The sequence below is a fragment of the Ochotona curzoniae genome, unplaced genomic scaffold, assembly GCF_017591425.1.
Source record: "Ochotona curzoniae isolate NIBS_2020 unplaced genomic scaffold, NIBS_Ocur_1.0 contig_43, whole genome shotgun sequence".
NCBI classification, from domain to species: domain Eukaryota; kingdom Metazoa; phylum Chordata; class Mammalia; order Lagomorpha; family Ochotonidae; genus Ochotona; species Ochotona curzoniae.
Genome location: NW_024466218.1, coordinates 2,739,388 through 2,762,347, shown reverse-complemented (window position 1 = coordinate 2,762,347; position 22,960 = coordinate 2,739,388). Strand labels below are relative to the sequence as shown.

The 22,960-nt window shown below is 49.5% G+C and overlaps 1 protein-coding gene across 1 annotated transcript; it reads left to right on the top strand.

Annotated features, from left to right (window-relative positions):
* Positions 1 to 11,909: 11,909 nt before the first annotated feature.
* On the top strand, positions 11,910 to 22,726 carry LOC121159493 (Y-box-binding protein 2-like). The gene is made up of 3 exons (XM_040984653.1): positions 11,910 to 12,238; positions 19,344 to 19,476; positions 22,193 to 22,726. Exons 1-3 carry the CDS (start codon positions 11,910 to 11,912, stop codon positions 22,724 to 22,726), a joined length of 996 nt encoding a protein of 331 aa, XP_040840587.1.
* The last annotated feature ends 234 nt before the right edge of the window (positions 22,727 to 22,960 follow it).

Below are 22,960 nucleotides of genomic sequence, written 5' to 3'. Positions count from 1 at the left end.
GAAGCCACAGCAGTTGCAGCTGAAACAATAATGGAGGAATGAGAATGCTCCAAAGGAGAAAAGCTCACGGGCACCTTGAAAAGCAAACAAAAAGAAAGCAACACCCAGACAATATCCTAGTGACTTCAAACCTACCAGTTTAAGATGCCTACAGCTCACTCCACACTACCGGAGTTCAAGTGTCCTGACCCACTCTTCCTGCTAGTCCAGGTTCTGGGAGCTAGATGTGATGGCTGAACACAGGTGGGAGACCTGGACTGAGTCCAGCTCCCTACTTCTGCCTCTTTCTCAGTCCTTCCTCAGTGGGCATTTGGGGAGGGAACCAGCAGAAAGAAGCTCTCTTCCTGTGTCTCTCTGTGTCTTCATTAATTTCAAAGGAAAAGAACAAATCTGTATCACAGGTATCCATAGAAGAGCAAGGTAAGCATTAAACAACAAAACCCATGCTGACCTCAGAGTCTTCCTTGTTACTCTTAAGTACCAGAAGATGATGGAAAAATAGCTACAGTTTTAAGGGAAATTAATTTTGACCCAAGAACTGGCACAGCTGCCAAACTACTGCTTCCGGAAAAGGCAATTTGGAAGACACTCAGAGACATAAGGTCTTAAAACAATGCATCAACCAAGAGCCTCTCCTGAAAAATGGGCCTTTGATTAACTATAGACAATAGGGAGCATGCATTAAGATAATTCAAGAGTAGGAAGGTGATGTGCTAAAGAATTAATGAGACACATGAAAACAAGGACCACTATACTTGAGTAATTATACATGGAGTAATAAAACTGGAGACACATATAGACTCACTCATAAACTGCATCTACAACGTCGTGTTATTTGAATGGCACAGAAATAGAGATCTTCCATGTGCTGGTTCACACTGCAAATGTCCCACACCAGGAGCCAGGGAACTCAATCAGAGTCCCTCGTGGATGGTCAGAACCCAAGGACCCAAGCATGCAACAGCAGGAAACCTGCTGGGAAGCAGAGCAGCCAGGACTTGAACCAGGCACCCTGACACAGGATGCAAGTGTCATAATTGCTCATCAGACACCTACTCCACAGCTCACACAGCTTAGAACTGTGAAAGGGCATGACAGATATTCAATCTATTGTACAATAAATATTACCTAACTATAACCAGGTGGCGTTATAGATAGGAGGTCTTCAGCTAGGTGTCTGTAAAATGGAAGGACATTGTCACTATGCACAAGGTGAGTGACGGCTTTCTAAATGAGCTGCTGCACTTGACTCTTCCAATTTTGTCAGGTTATTTCCCTGCCGTTTAATTAGAGGAACTAAGGAGCAAGTTTGTCCATCAAGCCAATACTGACAGTAAAGAAGGCAGTTTTGCAGTCACTGGTTGGAGGGGGAAGGAATCAAACCACGCGCTGTGCAGATGCTGCACGGGGAAGGAACACATGCTGTGTGTGCATAGTTCCTACAGGGCAGCCGGATCTGGAGACAAGTGTCCTGGACAAAAACAGAATATATACATTCCATGGATTGTGGACTATAGAGGAAGGACAAGCATAAAACCATAGCAGAAGGAACACAGCAAGCAGCATTAGCTCAACCTGAAAGACTGACAGAAGTGGAGCCTGTGTGGTGACACAGGGGTAGCACTGCCCGCTGTGGCACGAGCATCTCATATGAGCGCTGGTTCCTGTCCCGGCTGCTCCACTTCCAATCCAGCCCCCTGCCCGTGTGCCTGGGAAAAGCAAAGGAAGACAGCTCAAGTGTGTGAGCCCTGGTACCCATGCGGGAGACTGAAACTCCTGGCTCCTGGTTTTGGCCTGGCCCAGCCACTGGCCCTTGCAGCCAAGTGGGAGTGAACCAATAGATGGACCATCTCTCTCACCCATTCTCTCCTCTATGTAACACTGGGAAAAGTACAAATGAATTACTATACTCATAAACTCTTTAAAGATTATAATGAATAAGACTCAAATTGGGTCAAAAAACCCCTCTTAAATCAAGAATCATCACATTTCTACTAAACAAAATTTAGGGCCTGGCACAGTGACGTAGCGGTCCTCACCTTGAACGTGCCAGAATCCCATATGAGCACCGGTTCTAATCCTGGCAGCCCTGCTTTCCATCCAACTCCATGCCTATGACCTGGGAAAGCAGTAGAGGACAGCCCAAAGCCTTTGGACCTTGTACTTGAGTGGGAGACCTGGAAGAGCTCCTGGACACTGGAGCTCACTGGATTGGCTCACTTGGGGAGTGAACGAATGGATGGAAGATTTTCTTCTCTGTCTCCTTCATCTCCGTATAGCTGATTTTCCAATAAAAATAAATAAACCTATAAAAATTTATTAAAGGATTTTAAAGGTAAGGGAAAGTATAAATCGCAGGAGCAGTGATTTTGTTAGAACTGAAGCACGTAACAGGATGCATTTGCAGACATACATTACAGGACATAATAATGAGGAGACTAGGTGCTACAGAACCCGGCATCCCTGTGCAAATGTGTGCCATAACTTGATGAGGGTGTCAGTTTTACTGGTCCTACACGGATTTCAAAACATTGTCCTTTTGCAAACCAGCGTTGTGGTACAGCAAGTTAAGCTGCTACCTGTGATGCCCACATCCACATGGACACTGGTTCAACTCCCAGCTGGTCTGATTCCAACTCAGCTCCCTGATAATGCCCTGGGAACTCAGCAGCAGATGACCAGAACCTGGGTACCTGCATCTACGTGGCAGTCCAGGGTGGAATTCCAGATTCCTGGCTTAGGGCTAAACCATGCCTAGGTGTTGTGGTTAGCTGCAGAGTAAACCATCTGTACATCCATCCGTTAAATTTCAAATAAATAGAACTTTAAAATTGTAATTGAACTATAACAACCAGCTCATTTTGTTACTCAAATTTTGTGGAATATCCTTCAAATGAACACAATATCTATGTAATAAATATATTAGTGGACATATATTCATTATAATTACGTGCTTTTATGAACATTCACACACAGAGATTTATTTTTTCAAACTGACTTATTTGGAAAGTAAAGCTAGTGAGAGGGATGGAAAGATGGAAAGAGACCTCCCTTCCAGTGGTTCACTCCCCATTTGGACACGAAGGCCAGAGCTGGGCCATGCTGAAGCCAGGGGCCAGGAGCTCTTCAGGTCTCCTGTGTGGGTACAGGGGCCCGAGCCTTTGGGCCATCTTCCACTGCTTTCCCAGGTGCATTAGCAGGGAGCTGGATTGTAAGTGGGGCAGCCAAGTCATGACCCAGTGCCATGAAGATGGCTGGCATCAGAGGCGCTGGCTTTACTCACCACAATGCCAGTCCTGCACAAATTTAGCTTTTAAGAAGAAAACTATGACAGATCAAGCACATGCTTGCCTGATTTGTAGACGCTGGTGTTTTGTACCTGCCCTATCATTTCTGGTATTTTCCTAAGAGAAGCCCTCGCACATGCGCACACACCAGCCTATATCGCCCATGGTCAGCCTACAGCCGCTCTCCCTCTCAATCCCAGCTAGGTCTCAGCTCTCCTTCGTCCTTGTCCAGCACACACATGAGGCCTCCTAGGAGGGAAAGCCCAGCATCCCGGTGGCCATGGCGAGAGCCCAGTGGTCACACTGGCCGGTTGTCTCAGTGAGCCTGGGCTCTGTGGCATGACACAGAGCGACTCCCTCTGCACTCTGTGGCACACAGTGACATCTGGTCACCATGACAGCTGTTGCTAGGCCTACAAACGCCCAGCTCTCTATGGAAATGCTTCATCATTCATGGTCACCTCTTGCCTCAGGGGAGCCCTTGTCTGAAATAGTCCCATAACTTCTGAACTACATTCCAGAGGAGCTCAGATGCTAGTCAGGATCAGCCAAGCTAGGCTGAGGCCAGGAGCCAGGAGCTCCCTCTGGTCTCCCACATGAGGAGCAGGGACCAAGCACGTGGGCCACATCTGCCTCCCAGGTGCATCAGCTGGGAGCTGGGTTGGAAGAGGAGGTGGATTTGATCCCAGGTACCCAGATAGGAGATGTGGGCACCCCAAGCATGAGCTTAACCCACCAGGCCACCGCAGCAGCCCCTGCCAGGATTCGATAAGATCTAAAAAGCTGTTCTAACTGCCAGTGTGCCGCTTCGTTCTCTCAACAGCAGCTGTAACTTTGAGAAACAGCTCTATTTCCTGAATCATAAATGATGCTCCCATGAAGGAAAAGCCTGACTCCAGAGAAACTGACCACACAGCAATTTACACCAAAAGCTGCCTGAAACCCCCTTAGCATCCACTGCCATAAAGACACATGCTTTAAACCTTATGAACTATTTCTCAAATTTCCCATTTAATATTTTCAGGCCAAGGGTGACCAAAAGTAAGAGGGACTACCATCTACTATGTCATAAAGAACAGAAAGTTCAGGAGTAATGATGTCCCAATTTCAATAATAAAGCAAATCTGGGGCAAGGCAAAGTCTTAAAGGAGTTTCTCAAATTCATTCATTTATAGGGATGGTATTAATGAAAGAACTTACCCACGTGGTACACTGTCGTGCTAACCACAGAAATGACGCCAGTGGTGGATGATAAAATAATTAAACATGGCTAGACTCATGGTACATGATGTGACATGTAATTAGAAACTGTTCTTAACAAAATCTCACTGTTTTTAAAGAAATACCAACTGGAACTTATTTTATTTGAAAGGCCGACAATGAGGGACCCTTCTACCCACTGGCTCACTCTGCAAATGCCCCCCGCAGCCAGGATTCAGCCAGGACTGGGCCAGGCCAGAGCAGGAGCTAGGACTCAACCCAGGTCTGCCCTGCGAAGGGCAAGGACCCAACTGTGGAAGGCACCTGACTCCCAGGGTGCATCCGCAAGAAGCAGCACCAGAGCGGATGGTGCTGGACCCCCCGCATTCTCCTGTGTCCTTGGCGGCCAGGAGGCTGCGTGCTTGCCACTGTCAGCTGCCCACCCCATCACTTCATCCCTGAAACCCTGACATTACAGCTGCTGAAGCAGCTCCACTGCCTGAGGAGGAATAAACTAGATCTGAGCTGCAATACCAGTGTGAACCAGGCGATGGTGCTATCTTAAAGATCAAACACTTGCTCAAAATTCTATTTTGAGGAAGATGCTTCAAATTAGAGCATGCTGTCTCGGTGAATTTTGGAAACCTTGGTACAATGAGCAGCAGACAACTCTGCTTACAATGAGCAGCAGACAGCTACTACGGGGGCCACTGGTAAAAACAAATACAAGAATAATGGTTTCAAGAAGACAGTCATAGGTTTGTGGATTTGCAAGGAAGAATATAATTATTTTCCAGTACATTTTGGGAAAGAAGGATCTTCAAGGATTTTGGGAGTCCTAAAATACATTGTTTGCAAGACAAGAATTTACAATATTGTTACAAGGAAGAGTAGCAAGTGACACCGGTGAAAAAGTACAGAAGACATAAGCTTACCATGCAGGGGTGTGGAGGGTGTGACCTGCATGCCCAGAGCCCAGCACCTTGGTGGAGCGTGCGGGATCGTTCCTTTGTGTTTCTTTTAACTTTTTCTAAAATCTCAGAATAGCTTTAGAATTACAAAACAAATATTTGCAATAGCACCAACTTCCCATGTATCTCACACTCAGCTTTCCCTAATCAATATTCACAGTGCATATATTTGCCACGTCATTGTTTTATTTTGTTACAGACTCTGTGTAGCCTTATCTGATTTTCTGAGTACTTCAATATAAAATGCTGAGGGTGAAAGAATTGTTAGATGTCTTTCAATTGTAACACAAAATGATCTTAGTAATTCAGCAGTTGTGCTGACAGAGAAGGGAAAATGGGGAACGGCTGCCATCTGGTGGACAACACAGAGACTGCGTCTGTGGAGAGGGTGTAAAGCTCAGCTCTGGGTTTTCTGGGGTTTCTCAGGAATGAGGTGCTTACTGCTGTGCTGGCCCAGTCAGCGTCCACACAAGGGGCTGCCCTGTCCACACCCGTGCTAATCCTGTTCCAGCCTTCCCCAGTCAACACCACAGAAACAGGACCCTCCCCCTAGAAACAAACCTGACATAAAACTGGACTCTGGAAATGGCAAAGGTAGGACAACCAGTGGTTCACTGTTCCTGGGCCATGACCCCGGGGCCCTGGATTGGGGCAAGGAAACAGAAGATGGAGAAGCTGTGGAAATACCATGGATCTTCCGATTTCCAAGGAAAGCTTGCCAAGTGCCCTGTGGGGAACACACGGCTCTTCTTTCACGTCAACTGTGCACGTGTCAAGTCCACATATGAACATCAGACACATATGTCCATGCCACCCTGAACTCGGGCTGCTGGGCTGTGTGTTCTGGTCATGTCTTGATGACCCCTGAAGAGAACATCACGATCTGAGCTAGTGGACCTGGCAGCTGCACCCACAAACCCGGGGGCTGGCTCTGCGTGAGCAGGCGTCCCTCTCCTCTGACTGCCTAGTGGGGACTACATCCAGGAGGAAGTCACTAACGACGTGAGCGAGGAGAAACGCATTGAGAGAGACTGAGCAGCAGGCGTGTAGCCTGGTGGTTAAGGTGCACAGTCCCGTTTCACTTCCAGCCCCAGATTCCAGCTCCTGCCAAGGTACACGCTGGGAGGCAGTGGCCGTGGTGCAAGTCACTGGGTCCCTGCCGTGCTCATGGGACACCTGAACTGAGTTCCCAGCTCCTGGCTGCACTCTGGCTCAGGTATTGTGAGGAGGGTGGACCGGTGGGTGAGGTGTGTTCTCTCACTCATTCACTCATTGCGTGGCTGGCAGCGTCTGACTCCACCTGGGACCTTGGACAGACTCAAGGGAAGGAGCACGCAGCCAGGAGCAGCTGGCTGTCCCAAGTCTCCTTCCTGTCCAGGCCCTCAGCACAGCTCTCCCCGGCAGGTGCATCTGCCCTGCTGGTGTCATGTCGTGTCATTTCCAGCAGCATCCATGCTTACCACTACACTCACACTGCAAAGAATGTGTTCTGTAGAGAAGTAACCATAATACTTGAAACAGCCTCTTCTGTGAGGCCAGGAATGTGGTATTGTGAATTAAACCACAGCCTGCCAGGTTGGCAACCCCATGTGGGCATCCTTAAAGTCCCAGCTGGTCCACTCTGCTCCAGCTCCCTGCTTATGTACCTGGAAGGCAGCAGATGGCCCACAGGGAGACCCAGACCAAGTTCCTGTGTCATCCTAGCTAGCCCAGCTCTGGCGTTAGGCCTTTGGGGGAGTGAATCAGCAGACAGAACAGCTCTCTCTCCTTCCTCTAGCTACTAGTTCTGCCTATGAAATAAATGTCTCCTTTTAAAAATACTCTGCTTCTATCTTCCATCCCAGCCTTCACATAAGAATAAATCATGACTGCATGCACTTCTGTCTGCTACTGCACCTTCAAAGGCCTCGTGTGGCACCGAGCAGGCAGGTGAGTGACAGACACGCAGTCCTGCTGCTCAGGAGTCTGGCCAGCTGAGTGAGTGTGGCCTGCACCGTGCTGGGCTTTGCTCTCTGCAGGCCTTGCTGCCCTGGGGTTCTCGTTGTCTGTCAAGTTCTGACAGGCTGTGCTCGCTCAGCAGCAAGGCAAGATTCTAGAGACAGGAGACAGGGGGCAGCAGCCTCTGAAGAGGAACCCTGGCATTGGCAAGGTGTCACTTGGGGTGCCAGCTGATGGGACAAGCAGCAGTCACACACACACAGGCTAGGGATGCAGGAAGGGGCAGGTCCAGGACTTGGGCCACTGTGGCTGTGACACACAGGAGTGTGTGGAAACGAGCGTCAGGCCTTGGTGGTGTGTCCAACTCTAAGTGCTCCCTGGAGTACTCATTTGTGACATCCACTCTTGCTGCTGATGGTGACCCTTCAAGGGCTCAGGGAGCTCAGGGAACTCTGGCTCCCCCTGCTGGTCACAAAGAGCAGCCTGTCCTCCTGCCCTGGGGGAGCCCAAGAGGCCACTGGACACTCCGTGATTTTCTTTCCTACTTGTACCCAGAGAGACCCTTTCCTGTCTGCTTAAGGACAGACTGCTCAGGGCGGGCCTCTGGCCCAGCAGTGAAGGCACTACAGCTGATGCCCACATGTGCCAAGCCAAAGCCAACAACCTGGAGCCTCTTCTGGGTCTCCCACACAGGTGCAGGGTCCCAAGGCTTTGGGCTGTCCTCCACTGCTTCCCCAGGCCACAAGCAGGGAGCTGGATGGGAAGTGGGGCTGCTGGGACACAAACTGGTGCCCATATGGGATCTTGGGCAGTGCATGCGAAGCAAAGACTTCAGCTAATAGGCCATCGTGCCGGGCCCATGAATCATTTCTCAGCTCCAGCTCCTGACTCCAGCTTCCTGTTATTTATATAGGCCAGGAGGCAGTGGGTGGTGATGACTCAAGTAATTAGGAGCCTGTCTTCCATGTGAAGGACCTGGACCGAGCTGCCAGCTCCTGGCTTTAATCTCCGTCCAACCCTGCTGCTGCAGGCATTAAGAGCGGTGAGCCAGCAGATGGGCCATCTGCCTCTCTCTCTCCTTCACTCTCTACCTCCCCGCCCTCCAACACACACACACACACACAAATAAATGTCTTAAAGTGGTTCAGGGGTCAAAATGGAACTACAGAGGCCAAAGTGTGGTTCTATGTCCACAACTCATGTCAATGAATTGCTTTGAGGCAATGCAGCCAGAGCTTCACTGGCTGTGCCAATTTTTCAGAAAGAAGAAGATGAAAATCCCAATTCTACTGTGAATCGTGACTGTCTCTTGAGCCTGTGGTCCAGCCCTGATGCATCTGTGATTCACTCATCACTCAGGGCCTCTAACAAGAAATGTAAGTCAACCTGCTGGGTCCCAGTTGCAGAATCGCTTCCTCATTCCTCTCACTCCTGTCTTCAACAGGAAGACACAGAACATGCCAGAAGCACACAGAAAGGGTGGAGCTCAAGGAAACTTCTTCAGAATACTCTTCGGCCTCCCATGCCTAGTCCTCCAACACACTGCCCTAAAGTGCATGATTTGAATCTGCATCTTAACAAAGTACTTAATGAACTGGCAAGCTGCTCGTGGGACAGCAGAGACAAGTGTCTGTGGTTTTTTTGTTTAAATATGTGGTGTCTATATCAACCCTGCCTAGCAACCCTCGGTCTGTCTTCACCGACTATGTGCTGTGTAGCTGGAGCCTCAGTCATGTTGAACTCTCAGAATGCCTTACTGACCAGCTTGCGGTTAGGCTCCACCAATGGAAGGCTCCAGCCTCCTGGTATGAGAGGAAGTCACTTGGTGCTTGTAGCTGTGGATGCCTTCCCTCCAGCAGCCACGCACAGCAAGGTCCTGGATGCCCCAGACATCATCAGCAACAGTCACAGTTACCTTTGCCCTCGGCAGGCTGGGCACCAGCTGATTCCATCCTGTTGTCTGCTCAAGCCCTACGCAGAGTACCCCAGATCCAGCAGGAATCCAGGCTGCTGTCTGCCAATGACGTCCCCAAGATCCTGATGCCACTTCCTCCCTTGACTCTTCCCATCCCTAAGATGGCGGTTACGTCCTTAGTAAGCTCTGCGTTATGTCAGCACCTATTGCCTGCTCTTGGGCTCCCAATATCCAGCATTAACCAATCACTGGATTCACCGCTTTATGAAACAGCTAACATGACTGCTCTTCTTTTGACTTATGCCCAGTGTGAGCTGCCTATATAAGGCCCAGCATGCACTGGTCTGGTGACACTTTGTCGGCCTCTACAACTGAGCTGGACGCTGGGAGCGCTCCACACCAGTTAAGCTACCCACAGCCATGTCCTCAGTGGTCCGTGGCCTAGGCAACAGCCTAGCCCACTACCTGGGACAAGCAAAGGACATTGGTAGCTATTTAGCGACTATATGTTTAAGAGGCTTGTAGAGGAAGCACCTCCAAGGATTTGAAGATGACATGCTGACAAATCTTGGCCTTGATGTGGAAGCACGCTATCACGCTAGGGAGCTGCGTGACATCCAGCAGACTGCCAATCACATATTTTACTGAAAAACAAAATGGACAAAAATCAGAATAAAATGTGAAATCTGCACTAACTCCACACATAGTTGTGGAGACGACAAAACAAAAACGAAGTGGCCCCACACCTGGAAACCCTTGGGCAGCTTTCCACCAAAGAACAACTCCTCAGAGAGCCCAAAGTGGTACCCAAGGCCACCAACAACCTGACCTTTCCTGATGAAAGAAAACCTGTGGCCCGCAGTGAGCCTCCTCGGTTGCTCCTACGAGAAAATGAAACCCTAAAAGCCTCCCTAGCCACCAAAGCAGAAACAATCAGGCTCCTCCAGGAAAGGATCCAGACACTGTCTCAGGCCGCGACAGACCACACACCTGGAGACAAAATCACTTGAAATACAAAAACTTAAGAAGAAACCACAGATCTTACACAGCCTAGTGAAAGGCAAAGAGCTCCTTCTGACAGCCAAAAAGAAGGAGGTGCGCTCTCTGCAGAACCAGCTGACAAAGTCAGGAGAGAAATAAGATGCTGAAACAATCTCTGTCAAAGTGAGTCGGGGAGGCTTCAAAAGGAATTTGGCAGGATTTACACCCAGCTCATCCTTGACACAGACCAAGTTGAGCAAGACGCAGATGGCACCGACTTAACACAAAATGCCCAAGACACTAGCATGAGAAAAAAGTTCAACGACGAATTCTTCCACGTCCTCGAAATGCTTGGCCAGCTTTCTTCGACCGAAGACGACCTGCTCAGACACCTCAAAGCCTTGCTAGAGGCCTCCAACAGGAAAGCATTCACACAAGAGTCTGGAATTCACAGAACCTGCTACCTCAAGTCAATTCCTCACAGGAGCAACACAAAAGCTAAAGCTAAAATCACTCAAAGCAAACGAAGCCACAATCCAGATCCTCCAGGAAGAACTGCACACGATGGCTTCTCTGAAGGCTCACACCACAAAAGTAGACACACAACAGCAGCAACTGTCTTTAGAAAACAAGAAACTAAAGGAGAAACTGGAGTATTTACAGAAGCTACTAAAAGGCAGACATTTTGATGAATGCCAAAAACAGGCATCTGTGCTCTCTCAACAAGACTCTTGTAGAGAAAGAGAAGGAAAGTAACACTCTACAGCAAACCGTGAGAAAACTCTCACTCCACGACGGACACCACGACCCTGGAGACGGAAGACGACCAGAAACCTTCAGAGATCAGGGATCTGGAGGAGAAACAACACGAGTTAGAGAAACTAGTGAAAGGGAAAGGGCTTGCTCTGAGAGCCAAAACTCAACAGTTACACACCATGGAGGACACTCTTGTCCAGAAAGAGAACACCATTTTGAAACAATCTGTGACCATATTAGAAGCAGTGTCTCCCATCCAAATACTAACCAGAAGAAGCAGTGTCAACACTGTATATGGAGATTCAGAAACTGAAACAAGAGTGTGGGGAAAGACTCCACACAGCTCAGGAAAGCATGAAGGCACTCCAAGACTCCAACACCAAGATGCTCACATCCTTGCAAGAGAAGGAGGTGGCTGCCTGTGCACTCAGGGAGGAGCTCCACACTCGGGAGCAGCTGCTGAAAGAAACAGAAGTCAGATCCCAGCAGCTCTTCAGTGCCACAGAGGCCATCCTCAAGCAAATCCTGCTGTTCCAGCAGGAGAGAGACGCAATGCTGCTGGCCATGAGACAGAAACACCTGCAGGAACAGGTCCTGCAGAGCGCACTGCAGAGCTTACAAGACACTTTCAGCCAGGGGCAGGACGGGGACCACCACCATCTTCCAAAGTCCCAAGATTCTCACCTGCCTGAAGCCCTGCCTGAAGCAGATGGACTGGCTGCAGTTCGAGCAGCAATGGGAACAGAGAGCAGACCCCCGAGACTCCTGTGTAACACCACCAGTGATGCTGGCCTACGGACACTGACACCCTGGAGGCAGCTGCAGATGACATAGCCAGCCTTGGCCACCCATAGTGTCACCATGAGCAGCAAGGCCAAAGCCGATTCCGAGACCCAGCAGCAGCTGCCCACAAAGCCCAAGCCCTTTATGACAGGAGTTAGGGGGGACATAAAGCTGATCACAACTAAGGTTCAAGAAACCATAAAATGGTTCAACATCAAGACCAAATATGGCTTCATTAGCCAACATCACATGAAGGAAGACATATTTGTCCATCACCCCACCATTCAGAACCACAAGCGCAGGAAGCACCTGTTCAGCCTAGGTGATGGCAAGATTGTGCAGGGTCAGAAGAGTATGCAGGCCACCAACATCACAGGCCCCCGAGGAGCTGCAGTGCAGGCAAGCAGGTATGTGGCTCCTCCTGGGCTGTTCCCGGTGCGATCCACAACATAGGGCTCCTCAGTGCCATCTCCCACCGGGTCACCTCACCAGCAACACTGAGGGCTCTGACAGCACTTGGGAAGGCCAGGCCCAACCTCGCTGGCCCCAAGGCTGCCCAACCCTACTACGATGCTACCTGCGGAGACCCTGACAGCACAGGAGGCAGGAGTCCCACATTCCAGTGTGGGGTGAACAGGATGGTGCCCACGGCTTGGCTGCAATCAAGCCCCAAGTGCACACCCAAGACCAGGGAGATGACACCCCAAGCCACCAGCTACTTCTCAGACATTCCCCACACAGCCAGCCACACAGTCCTAAACACCAAGATGGCACACAGACCCAGGCTGCCCAGCATGCTGCTGACAAGCCACCTGCTCCCCAAACCGTGCAAGGGAGTCCTGCTTCACATCGTCACCGCCATCCCCTTTACTCACCCAACAACCAAGGAATCTGACATGCAACCCAGAGAAAACAACATAGTTCTATTTATTCTTTGGCAACTGAACCAACTATTATGACTATAAACATGCTTTAGGCACCCGAGTTTTACACAAGGCTGTCCAGTTCTGGATCATGAACGTTTATTTTGTATCCTCAGTACACCTGTTAAGGTTCACTGAATTCTTTCCTATCTCCGCAAGTTGACATTTTTAAGGAATTTTTAACTTGTAAATGTCATCTGTCCATTTTAACTAACAACATATCAACAGGTTTAAATTTTAAAAGATGTGATCAATACAATGCTCAAATTATAGAATATGCTAGAGTATCCAACTACAAGCTTTATGTGATCTCACATAATCAACACAGAAAAATTTGAACAGGATCTACACGCAGAGATTATAGCTCTCTGTCATGAAAGACAGTGTACTCCATGACTGACAGAATCAGAAAACACAAACTGTGAACAGATGATTTCAACAAAAGGAAACTGAACTAGCAGCTTTCAAAATAAGATCCAATGGAAAATGCTTTGCACTTTCTAGAGACTGATGAAACTGTAAAGTGTTCTCTAAAGTGTTCACAAGAACAGGTGGACAAAGTTCTAATAAAGTATTTAAACTTTTCACAACTGGTTGCAGGACTATCTACAGAACCCCCAGATGGTCCACTCACTGGACACACAGCATGCAAATATCTGCCTGAGGGTAGATGTGGAACGGGAGGGGGAGAAGGGTTGACAGGAGGAATTTCTAGGGACCAGCACGGTGTCACCATGTATCAAGCAGACAGCTTGGGTGCCAGCATCTCACATGGGCACTGAGTCTAGTCCCAGCTGCCCCTCTTGCAAACCAGCTCCCTGCTACTTGGCATGGGCAAGCAGGAAAGGATGGACTAGGTGCCTGGGCCCCTGCTCAGTACACGGCAGTCCTGGAGGAAGTTCTGGACCCCCGGGGCTTCACCCTGGCCCAACCTAGCCCTTCCCACCATTTCAAGAGTGAACCAGTAGATGGAAGATCTCTGTCTCTCCTTCACTCCCTATAATTTTGCCTTTCAAATAAGGATCTTATTCTGATTACAAAGATCTACTTTTTTGTTGTTTGTTTTAAATGGAAAGGCTTTTCCACTGGCAGAGTAGGACACACAGAGATCATCTACCTACCTTTGCATCACTACACAAATGGCCAAGACAGCCAGAGCCAGGTCAGTCGGCCTGCAGCTTCCCTCCAGAGCTCCCACACAAGTGCATGAATGCAAGGACTGGAACCACTCCCGATGCATTCCCAAGCTCAGCAGCGGAGAGCTGACTTGGAAGTGGAGTTGCTGTCCTCTAAAAAGGCCTCCATCGGTCAATACCGGTGCCACAGGGGAGACTTAGCCTGCCAGGCCGTAGCGGTGGCTCCTCAAATTATCTTCTAAAACATTGATGTGCAACATACACAGCAGGCAGTCCACAGCTCTGGCTCAATTCCTAGGCTCCTCAAAGGAGAAAAACATAGTCAATTACTTAAAGATTAATTGCTTTCCATTTGAAATAAGAAAATACAGCAGAGAGGAAAGGACAGAGATCGAGTCCTTCCATTCACTGGTTCACTGCCCAAATGGCTGTAATGATTGGAGCTGAGCCCATGTGAAGAGAAAAGCCATAAACTGCTTCACAGTCTCCCACACGGCAGTAGGAGCTCTAGGCCTTGAGCTGCTGCCATCTGCCATTTCCCAGGCTGTCAGCAGGGAGCTGGACTGCAAGTGGACCAGCTGGCACACCAACTGGCACCCATATGGAAGGCCATCACACCAGGCTGAGGCTCAGCCTACCCATAAGATAGCCCAAACCACCTCCCCCAACTAGAATCTTCCTCTAACTGTTGTAGAAGAGTACAGACTTATCACATCTTCTGTACTCACTTCCTACTGAGCAGCGGCTTTGGGTTTGCCTATTCCTTCTTTGGAACTCTCTCTTCTCAACGGATCCCTCTCAGGAGCTGGAGAACTTGCACTCGGTGTTAAGGGTTAGGTTCTCTGCATCTTCATCATCACCCTAGTATCATTTGCTACTTTGCACAGGATTCAGCCATGTGGATAATAAAATCATGTAGTGTGTGTGTGTGTGAGTGTGTGTGTGCACACGTGCGCGCCAAGGCCAGACCATACACCCACAGGCTCTGGTCCCTGAGACTGGAGATGCTCATGTGCCCGAGGCCAACATGAGATGAAAGCATGGGCTCTTTGCCGACACCAGACGCCATTCACAGGCCTGCCCCTGCTAGAGCAGTTGCAGGGACCTGGCCCACAGAGGCCCTCAAGGACACCTGCCCAGACTGCCCCCAGTTCCAGCTCCCACACACACCAACAGGTGCTATCACCTGGACCACAAAGGCCACAGTGTTGGCTCTCTTTCACCCCCTGCCCTGCACACTCAAGCCTCAACTCTTGTGCATGCCCAGGTGTGCAACGGGTTGGCCTAGGGGGTCCTTCGTGAACCTCTGACTATAGCAAAAGCCCTCAGTGACTGAGCCAATCTGCAGCAACTGCTGGCACAAGGAAGAGCCAGGCCAGGGTGTAGGTCGGCCTCGATTGGGTCTCCATACTCCACTAAATTCACGTGAGGGCCAAGGCAGGTGATGGGCCTGGCTGTACAAGGTTGTTTTACCTGCTGCCAGTGAGAGCTGGCACTGTGGGTAGACTATGCCAGATGAGGTCACAGCAACCACTGCTGCCTGCAAGACCCAGGGCTGGAACTGCTACAGGAACTTGGCTTACTCCACTGGCTGGGCTGCTGCTTCCACTGGTAAACATGAGAGCAGCAACTATGGGCTGGTGCTCCAGGCCAGACTGAAGCACCTGCCGGCCATCATGCAGGCTTGGTCTGGGGTCAGGACAAGCTGGGCATAGCTGTCACGCCTGCTTGTGTGCATAAGACCATCATGGGTGAAGGCCAGAAGTGCTAGGTCATGCCACTTGCTGGCAAGTGTGAGGACTGGGTACAGGAAATGTCGGACTAGACGGCAGTACTTTCTGTACGCAGGCACACAATCCTGGGCGGGGAGTCGGCCTGGTAAGGGATCTTTGATGGTGAGCACGAAAACCAGGGCTACAGTCAGGCTGGGTGGACAATGTGGAGCACCCGTTGGCCTATGTGTAGGACGGGACTGGGCTCGGGTTGGGCTAAGCTAAGCCACAGCACCAGTGCGTGTGCATAAGAGCCCAACAAGTTGTAGGATGGGCCAGGATGGGTCTCTGCACATGCCAGCACACGCAAAAACCAGGACTGGAGACGGGCCTGGGGGGGGAGAAGCTGTGGGGGGTCATCATCACAAGGCTGTGGCACCCACTGGTGTGCTTGAGGACTGGGCCTGTGAGGGACTGGGCTGCAGCACCTCAAGTTGGCCTGAGAGTTGGAGCCAGGGAGGAGCTACCCACCCAGCTGCTTCCACTGGTATGTGCATTGGCTGCCGCCAGTGCTGTACCAAACCTGACCCTGCACTAGCTGAAACACACGATAGTCAAATCTGAGTCAAACCCCAAACGAGGTTTCCTGGGGACTTCCAACTAGACCATTAGATGAAACTCTGGCCACAGGGTAAATCACAAGAGATGTGATCCAACCAGGCAGTGCAAGTATCTGGACAGGGCCTCCTCATTCCTGATGCCTGGGCAATGGACAGCAGGTCTGGATACACATGGGGAACATGACGGCTAGCACTTCTAGGCCAGGAGGGGACGCTGTGTGCCTCCTCAGAGGATGGAAAACAGAAAAGGTTGGACAACTCTCCTGGCCAAGCCTTGCAGCAAGTACCTAGCTTTTTGTGGATGCACTGGGATTCACTTGGTCAGCCAAGAAACCTTGAAAATATTTTCCCAACTCAGCGGCAACAAAACTGAAAAAGTCTCAGAAAGAACAGAACCTCTCAAAAACTTCATTCACAACATCTTTCCCCACAGTGCTAGCCCTGGTGGAATTCCTATTAGCAAGGGTTCTGAAATTCCCATGTTGCATCCAGAAATACTTAAACTCCTTTAAAAAAAAAAAAGATAATTTAGTTTTATTTGAAAGGCAGAGATACAGAGAGAAGGAGAGACAGATTGAGAGCTTTCATCCACTAGTTCACTCCCCAACTTGCTGATACAACCCAAGTTGGGCCAGTCTGAACCGAGGAACCATGAGCTTCTTCCACGTCTCAGGTGGGCAGAAGGGTTAAAGCACTTGAGCCATCCTCTGTGCTCTCCCAGCCCATCAACTGGAAGTTAGTTAAGAAATGGTGCAGCTCGAGCCTGGCACAATAGCCTAGTGCCTGGGGTCCTTGCCTTGCAAACGCCAAGATCCCATATGGACGCCAATTCATAAGCAAGCATCCCATTTCCCATCCAGCTCCCTGATTGTAGCCTGGGAAAGCAGTCAAGGATGGCTCAAAGCACCTGCTTGAGAGACCTGGAAAAGGCTCCGGATTGGTGCAGCTCTGGCCATTGCGGCCTCTTGGGGAGTGAATCATCGGATGGAAGATCTTCCTCTCTATCTCTCCTCCTCTCTGTATGACTCTGTCATAAAAATAAATAAATCTTAAAAAAAAAAAAAACACACAAGTAAAGCAGCTGGGATGCCAATCAGAGCCCATATGGAATGCTGGCAGTGCAAGCAGTAGCCTTTACCTGTTTTGTCACAACACTGGCTCTGGTGTTATCTAATTTTCACTTTTAGATAGCTTTTCTATTATCATCCAGAAAACTTATAAATTTAACCTGATAAACAAATCTTTTTCTATTCACTATTTTTTTTTCTTTTACAAATTCCATCTGCCCATTATGGTTTTTTTTTTTAATTTTGACAATCCTTACAAATTTAATTGGGGTAAAAAAGGTTCAAGGCCTAAAGGGGGATATAGAGGGAGAAGCCCCACCCAGTTTCCCACCCACCCTAAGTCCCGGATGTGGGGCATGCTCTGAGATACTCGATCAAGTGGTTCCAATAGTTCACCATTCATGGGTCGCTGCAAGTCTCGCCACTCCAAGCACGATGTGGTCATTGAAGAGTCCATTGATTGACACAGTCCCTTCTAGAGTCTCCATTTGCCCAGTATTTTGCTGCCAACAGATAGCTGAGGTTGTTGCTTGACTTGTTCTGTCTTTCCTTGGTTAGGACTCTGAGTCCGGTGTCTCGACTGGGGAGATCCTCAAAGAAATTTTGAGGTATTCCCAGTCCAGATTTCTGCGTGTTCTAGTAAGCATAGGGCCCGGCACAGTCCATTGCCCCGATCAGCTGGTGGTTGCAGTTGCTGGGTCGGTTCTGTCTCCACCCGTGTCCTCTTGCAGTCCGGCCTGGTTCCACCCTGGACGCACTTGTCCCTCGCACGTACCAGTAGGAGTTGCAGCCCAGTCAGGGCGGCCCACAGTAACCCCAACCAGGCCCACCCCCTACCCTGGCTTGCCAGTATGTATGGCATACTAGTCCAGTCTGACCCAAATACCCTTCTGTTCATATACTTGCCAACAGGTGTGGTTTTAAAGCAGAAAACAGAGGCACTGTAGCTCAGCAGCTTAAGCTATGTGTGGGACTTACTTGCCCCATATCAGTGCTTGGGGTTGAGTCCTGCCTCTACTTCCAATCCAGCTTCCACCTTTCATACTTGGCAAGCAACAGATGATGCTTCACCGACCTGAGTCCCTGCCACCCACGCACAACACCCACATGGCCTTCAGCCCAAGGCTTTGGCCACATCCAGTGCTGGCTAAGGCAGGCCTTTGGGGAGTGAACCAGCAGATGAAGACACTTTTTCTCTTCACCTCTCTTTCTCTGGCATTCTGCCTACCAATACAAAAGAAAAATGAAATGTAAAAAAACACATAGAAACAAAATACAGAATGGAATTTTAAATTAGGACAGTGGGCAAAGATTGCAAGTATGAGGATTCTTCAAAAGCTTTACAGAAAATGCATATTAGGAAAAAAAATCTACATATGGATTTTAATGTTTGGACCAAAAGAAACATCTAATTTCTCCATAAACTTTTCAAACTATCTGCTTATGTCTTTCACAGCTCTCTAGTTAACACGTACAGTTTACACAAATCTGGCATATTCAGCCTCACTCCACTACCACTGTACCAGATTTCTACACGTAGCTAATAATTTATCTTTTAGCTCAACGGAAAGACAAAAAACAGTATCCACTTTTGCAAAGCATCCTCCATTTTAATCCTGACTCTACAGCTATACCACCATTCTGCAGAGCCTCTCACATTGATGACAATCTCTAGATACACACACACTTAATTCCACAGAAACAGACTGAGTCATTAAGTTCAGAATCAAAACTTGGGCTTTTTAAATAAATGTGGTGGAAAACTGTAGCTTTTCTGAGTCTTTTTATTATGATTAGTTTTATGATTAGTTTTAAAAAGAGCTAACATCCTTATTAACTAAAAGAATTTGAATTTCTCAGTAGTTGTTGCTATTACAGTTTCTGGATTGATTAAATAAAAAATGAGACTTGGGGAATTTTATTTCATTCCCTTAAATGAAATACTAACCAAATAAAGTGCTTGTTTCCCACTTATAAAACAGGAAAATTTGTCCTCTCACTATCAAAACAGAATACCTTTCAATTCACATTGGGCTCTTACATTCACAACCAAGATGGATGCAACTTAAAAACAGTGGCTACAATGAGGCTGGCATTGTGGTACAACAAGTTAAGCCGCCACCTATGATTAAGGAGTCACAGAGGGTTCATGTCACAGCTGCCCCACTTCTGATTAATCTGCCCATAGTGAGTCTGGGAAAGCGGCAGCAGTACGTGGGCCCCTGCATGCATGTGGGAGACCCCGCTCCTGGCTACAGCCTGACCCAGCAGTGAACCAGTGGACAAAAGGCTGATCTCCCCTTTTCCTCTTCCCTCTACCTTTTCTCTATAACCTTTTTTTTTAAATATTTATCTATTTTTATTACAAAGTTAGATATACAGAGAGGAGGAGAGGTAGAGAGGAAGATCTTCCGTCTGATGAATCACTCCCGAAGTGACTGCAACAGCCAATCTGAAGCCGGAAACCAGGAACCTCCTCCGGGTCTCCCATGCAGGTGCAGATCCCAAAGCCTTGGGCCATCCTCGACTGCTTTCCCAGGCCACAAGCAGGGAGTGAGTGGGAATGGGAAGTGGAGCTGCCGGGATTAGAACCGGCGCCCATATGGTATCCCAGCACTTTCAAGGCGAGGACCTTAGCCGCTTGGCCACCACGCTGGGCCCAGCTGCTATGTACAATATGATTACATGTTCAGTACTCCATGATTTTATCAGAATTTCATAATCCATATTATAGTTTTTTATAAGTTGTTTTTCTATACATTATATTCCTTTAATTTTCAAAAGAAAAGCAAGCTTATTTTGAAAAGCAAAAAGTTCTATTATCCAAATAATTATAACACAATTCTGCAACAAATCTGTAAAGATGAAAGAAAGGAAAGAGGAAAGAAGAGGGGGGAAATTTTTTAAACATTTTGTTTTGGAGTATTACTCAGAAAACATGATTCAATTTTTAAAACCAAGAAGGTAACAGCCTGGCGTGCTAGCCTAGCAGCTAAACTTCTCATCTTGAATGCACTGGAATCCCATACAGACACCAGTTCATGTTCTGGCAGGCCCACTTCCCATCCAGCTCCCTGCCTGTGGCCTGGGAAAGCAGTCGAGAACAGCCCAAGGACTTGGGACGCTGCAACCTTATGGGAGACCAAGAGCAGGCCCCTTCCCTCTGGCTTCAGACTGGGACAGCTCCAGCCACTGCGGCCGATGGGGAGTGAATCACTGGATGGAAGATCTTCCTCTCTGTCTGTCCTCCTCTCTCTATATCTGCCCTTCCATTAAAAATACATAAATCTTTTTTAAAAAAAAAAGTTACAAATTTGCCCCAAAACACTCCAACTTTGAAGTGTTATGATCAAATATATGACTACATCTCCAAGTAAAATAAAGCCACAAAAGAATCTATTAAACAGTGAAAGGAACATTCCTTAGACCAATAACACTCACTGGCGTTGAACAGAGAAAAGTCAAGCAGTTACCTGAGGCTCAGGCAGCTCCCAGAACAAGAGCAGCTGAGAATACTACCCAGCTCCATGAGACACAATCCTGAGAACAGGAGCTGCTCTGAGAACTGCCTACAGCCCAGTCATTTGTCCACCTGACAAGCTGCTGACAGCTGGACCTGGTAACAAGCCACATGGCCTTCTGAAACCAATTCATTGGAAGTCAATTACATGCTGTTGGCCTGCTGGGCCTTGTGCAGGAGCCCAGCCTGAATCCAGGGCCTCCTTGATGCACAAGGAGACACCTAGCAAGCTTCCCACAAAGGACCCTCCCAAAACCCTGCTGGTGGCTGCAACAGCTCCAGGTGAGCCCAACACTTAGCCACACTGAACCCAAATTCTGAACAACAATTGCTCAATAATGTGCAACTGTGAGTGGACTAGGGAGCAATTAAAAGTTGAACTTTTTTTTAAAGTTATTTATTTATTGGAAAGTCAGATATACAGAGACGAAGAGAGAGAGGAAGATCTTCTGTCCGATGATTCACTCCCCAAGTGCAAGTGAGCACAACGGCCGATGCGATGCCAATCCGAAGCCAGGATCCAGGAACTTCTGGGTCCCAAAGCTTTGGGCTGTCCTCGACTGCTTTCCCAGGCCACAAGCAGGGAGCTGGATGGGAAGTGGAGCTGCCAGGATGAGAACCGGTGCCCAACGGGATCCCGTCGCGTTCAAAGCAAGGACTTCCTCCTGCTTTTTCCCCATTAAAGACTGTAGAGTCCACCAAGCAGTGCAGAATTAGGAACCATACTATTGTGTTTTTAAAAATGGGGTGAGGGCAATGGCAGGAGGGGAAAGGAAAAAGGAAGGAATGAAGGGAGAGAAAGGAACCCATACAGCTACAAAATTGCATCACAGAAAAACACTTTAATCAGTGGATAAAAGGAAACATGGGTTTTATAATCAGATTGCTAATATGATGGATATAATCCTGGCTGGGGATTCCGAATTTACATCACTATTTACAGCCCTATCAGCACAAAAACAGATCTCAAGACAAAGTACTTTCCACCATGTTCAATCAACACAAGATATTCCAAATCCGGTCATCACAATGCATCTTCTAGTCAGCATTTCAGAACAAAATTCCTAAATGTTTCAGGGAAAACACCACAGATCCTAAGCTAGTTCCCTACTATTTAGTAGAGCTTGCTTCCTACACCTGGACAGTAGCATGCAGCCCCGGGTTCGACCTTGCAGCTCTCCGCAGGTGAATACGAACTGAGATCAGCACAGCCGCTCTGCAGCGACTCGCTCCTGCGGCTGCAGCGCAGCTGGCCCTTGCACACTTTGAGTCCCCTTGCCGTTCCCTCACGCTCGTGGGCCAACCGCACGGGACAGAGTGAAAACAAGCGGTCACATGGGCAACCCGTGACTCCCACTGCGCGGCAGTCCTTGCTCGTCACAGAAACTGAAAAGTTACCACGGACGCCCGAGAGTCCCGGGAGCCGCGGCTGAGGACCAGGCAGGTGCCCGCGGCGCGCGCACAGACCCGAGCCCCAGGGCCGTGCCCGCACACACCGCCCCGCTCGGCCACCTCCCGCACCTTCCTCCCGCCCAGAAGCCCCCAGCCCCGCGCGCCGTCCCGGAGCCACGACCCTGCCGGACCACCGTCCCCACAGCCGCTTCGAGAAGCCCACGTCCCTCCACCGCGGCCGCTCCCGGGGCTCCCCGAGCACCAGCCCGGGACCCCGGCGACACGGCGACACGCCAGAAACTCACCGACGCCGCCCCTCGCTCCGGCCCGCCCGCTCGCTCCGGCTGCCACGCCCCGAACACCCGGGCGCCCCGCGCCACAACCGCTGTCCCCGCGGCCGCCCGGGGCCACAAGGAGGCGGCCCGCCCCGCCAGTGGCGCCGCCCTCCCGGCTGGATCCCCCGCCGCACGCTGCCGGGAGCACGTGCGCGCGCACGCCCAGGCGGTTGGCCCGTCCGACACGTGACTGCGCGCGGCCACACCCCCGCCGGCACGCCCCGCCCTCGCGCCGCTCCTATTGGCCCCAGCCAGCCACGCCCCGTTTCCGGCTTTGCCTGCAGGTCCTGGAGAGGCTCCCTCTCTGGCAGGTGCTTGGTGCTGAGTGCAGGGTTGCAAGGAGCTGCACCTGCCCGGGACACCGAGGCCCGCCCCTTCGCCACAGCCCAAGCAAAGTGAAAACACCTGGCCAGTATTCTGCAAA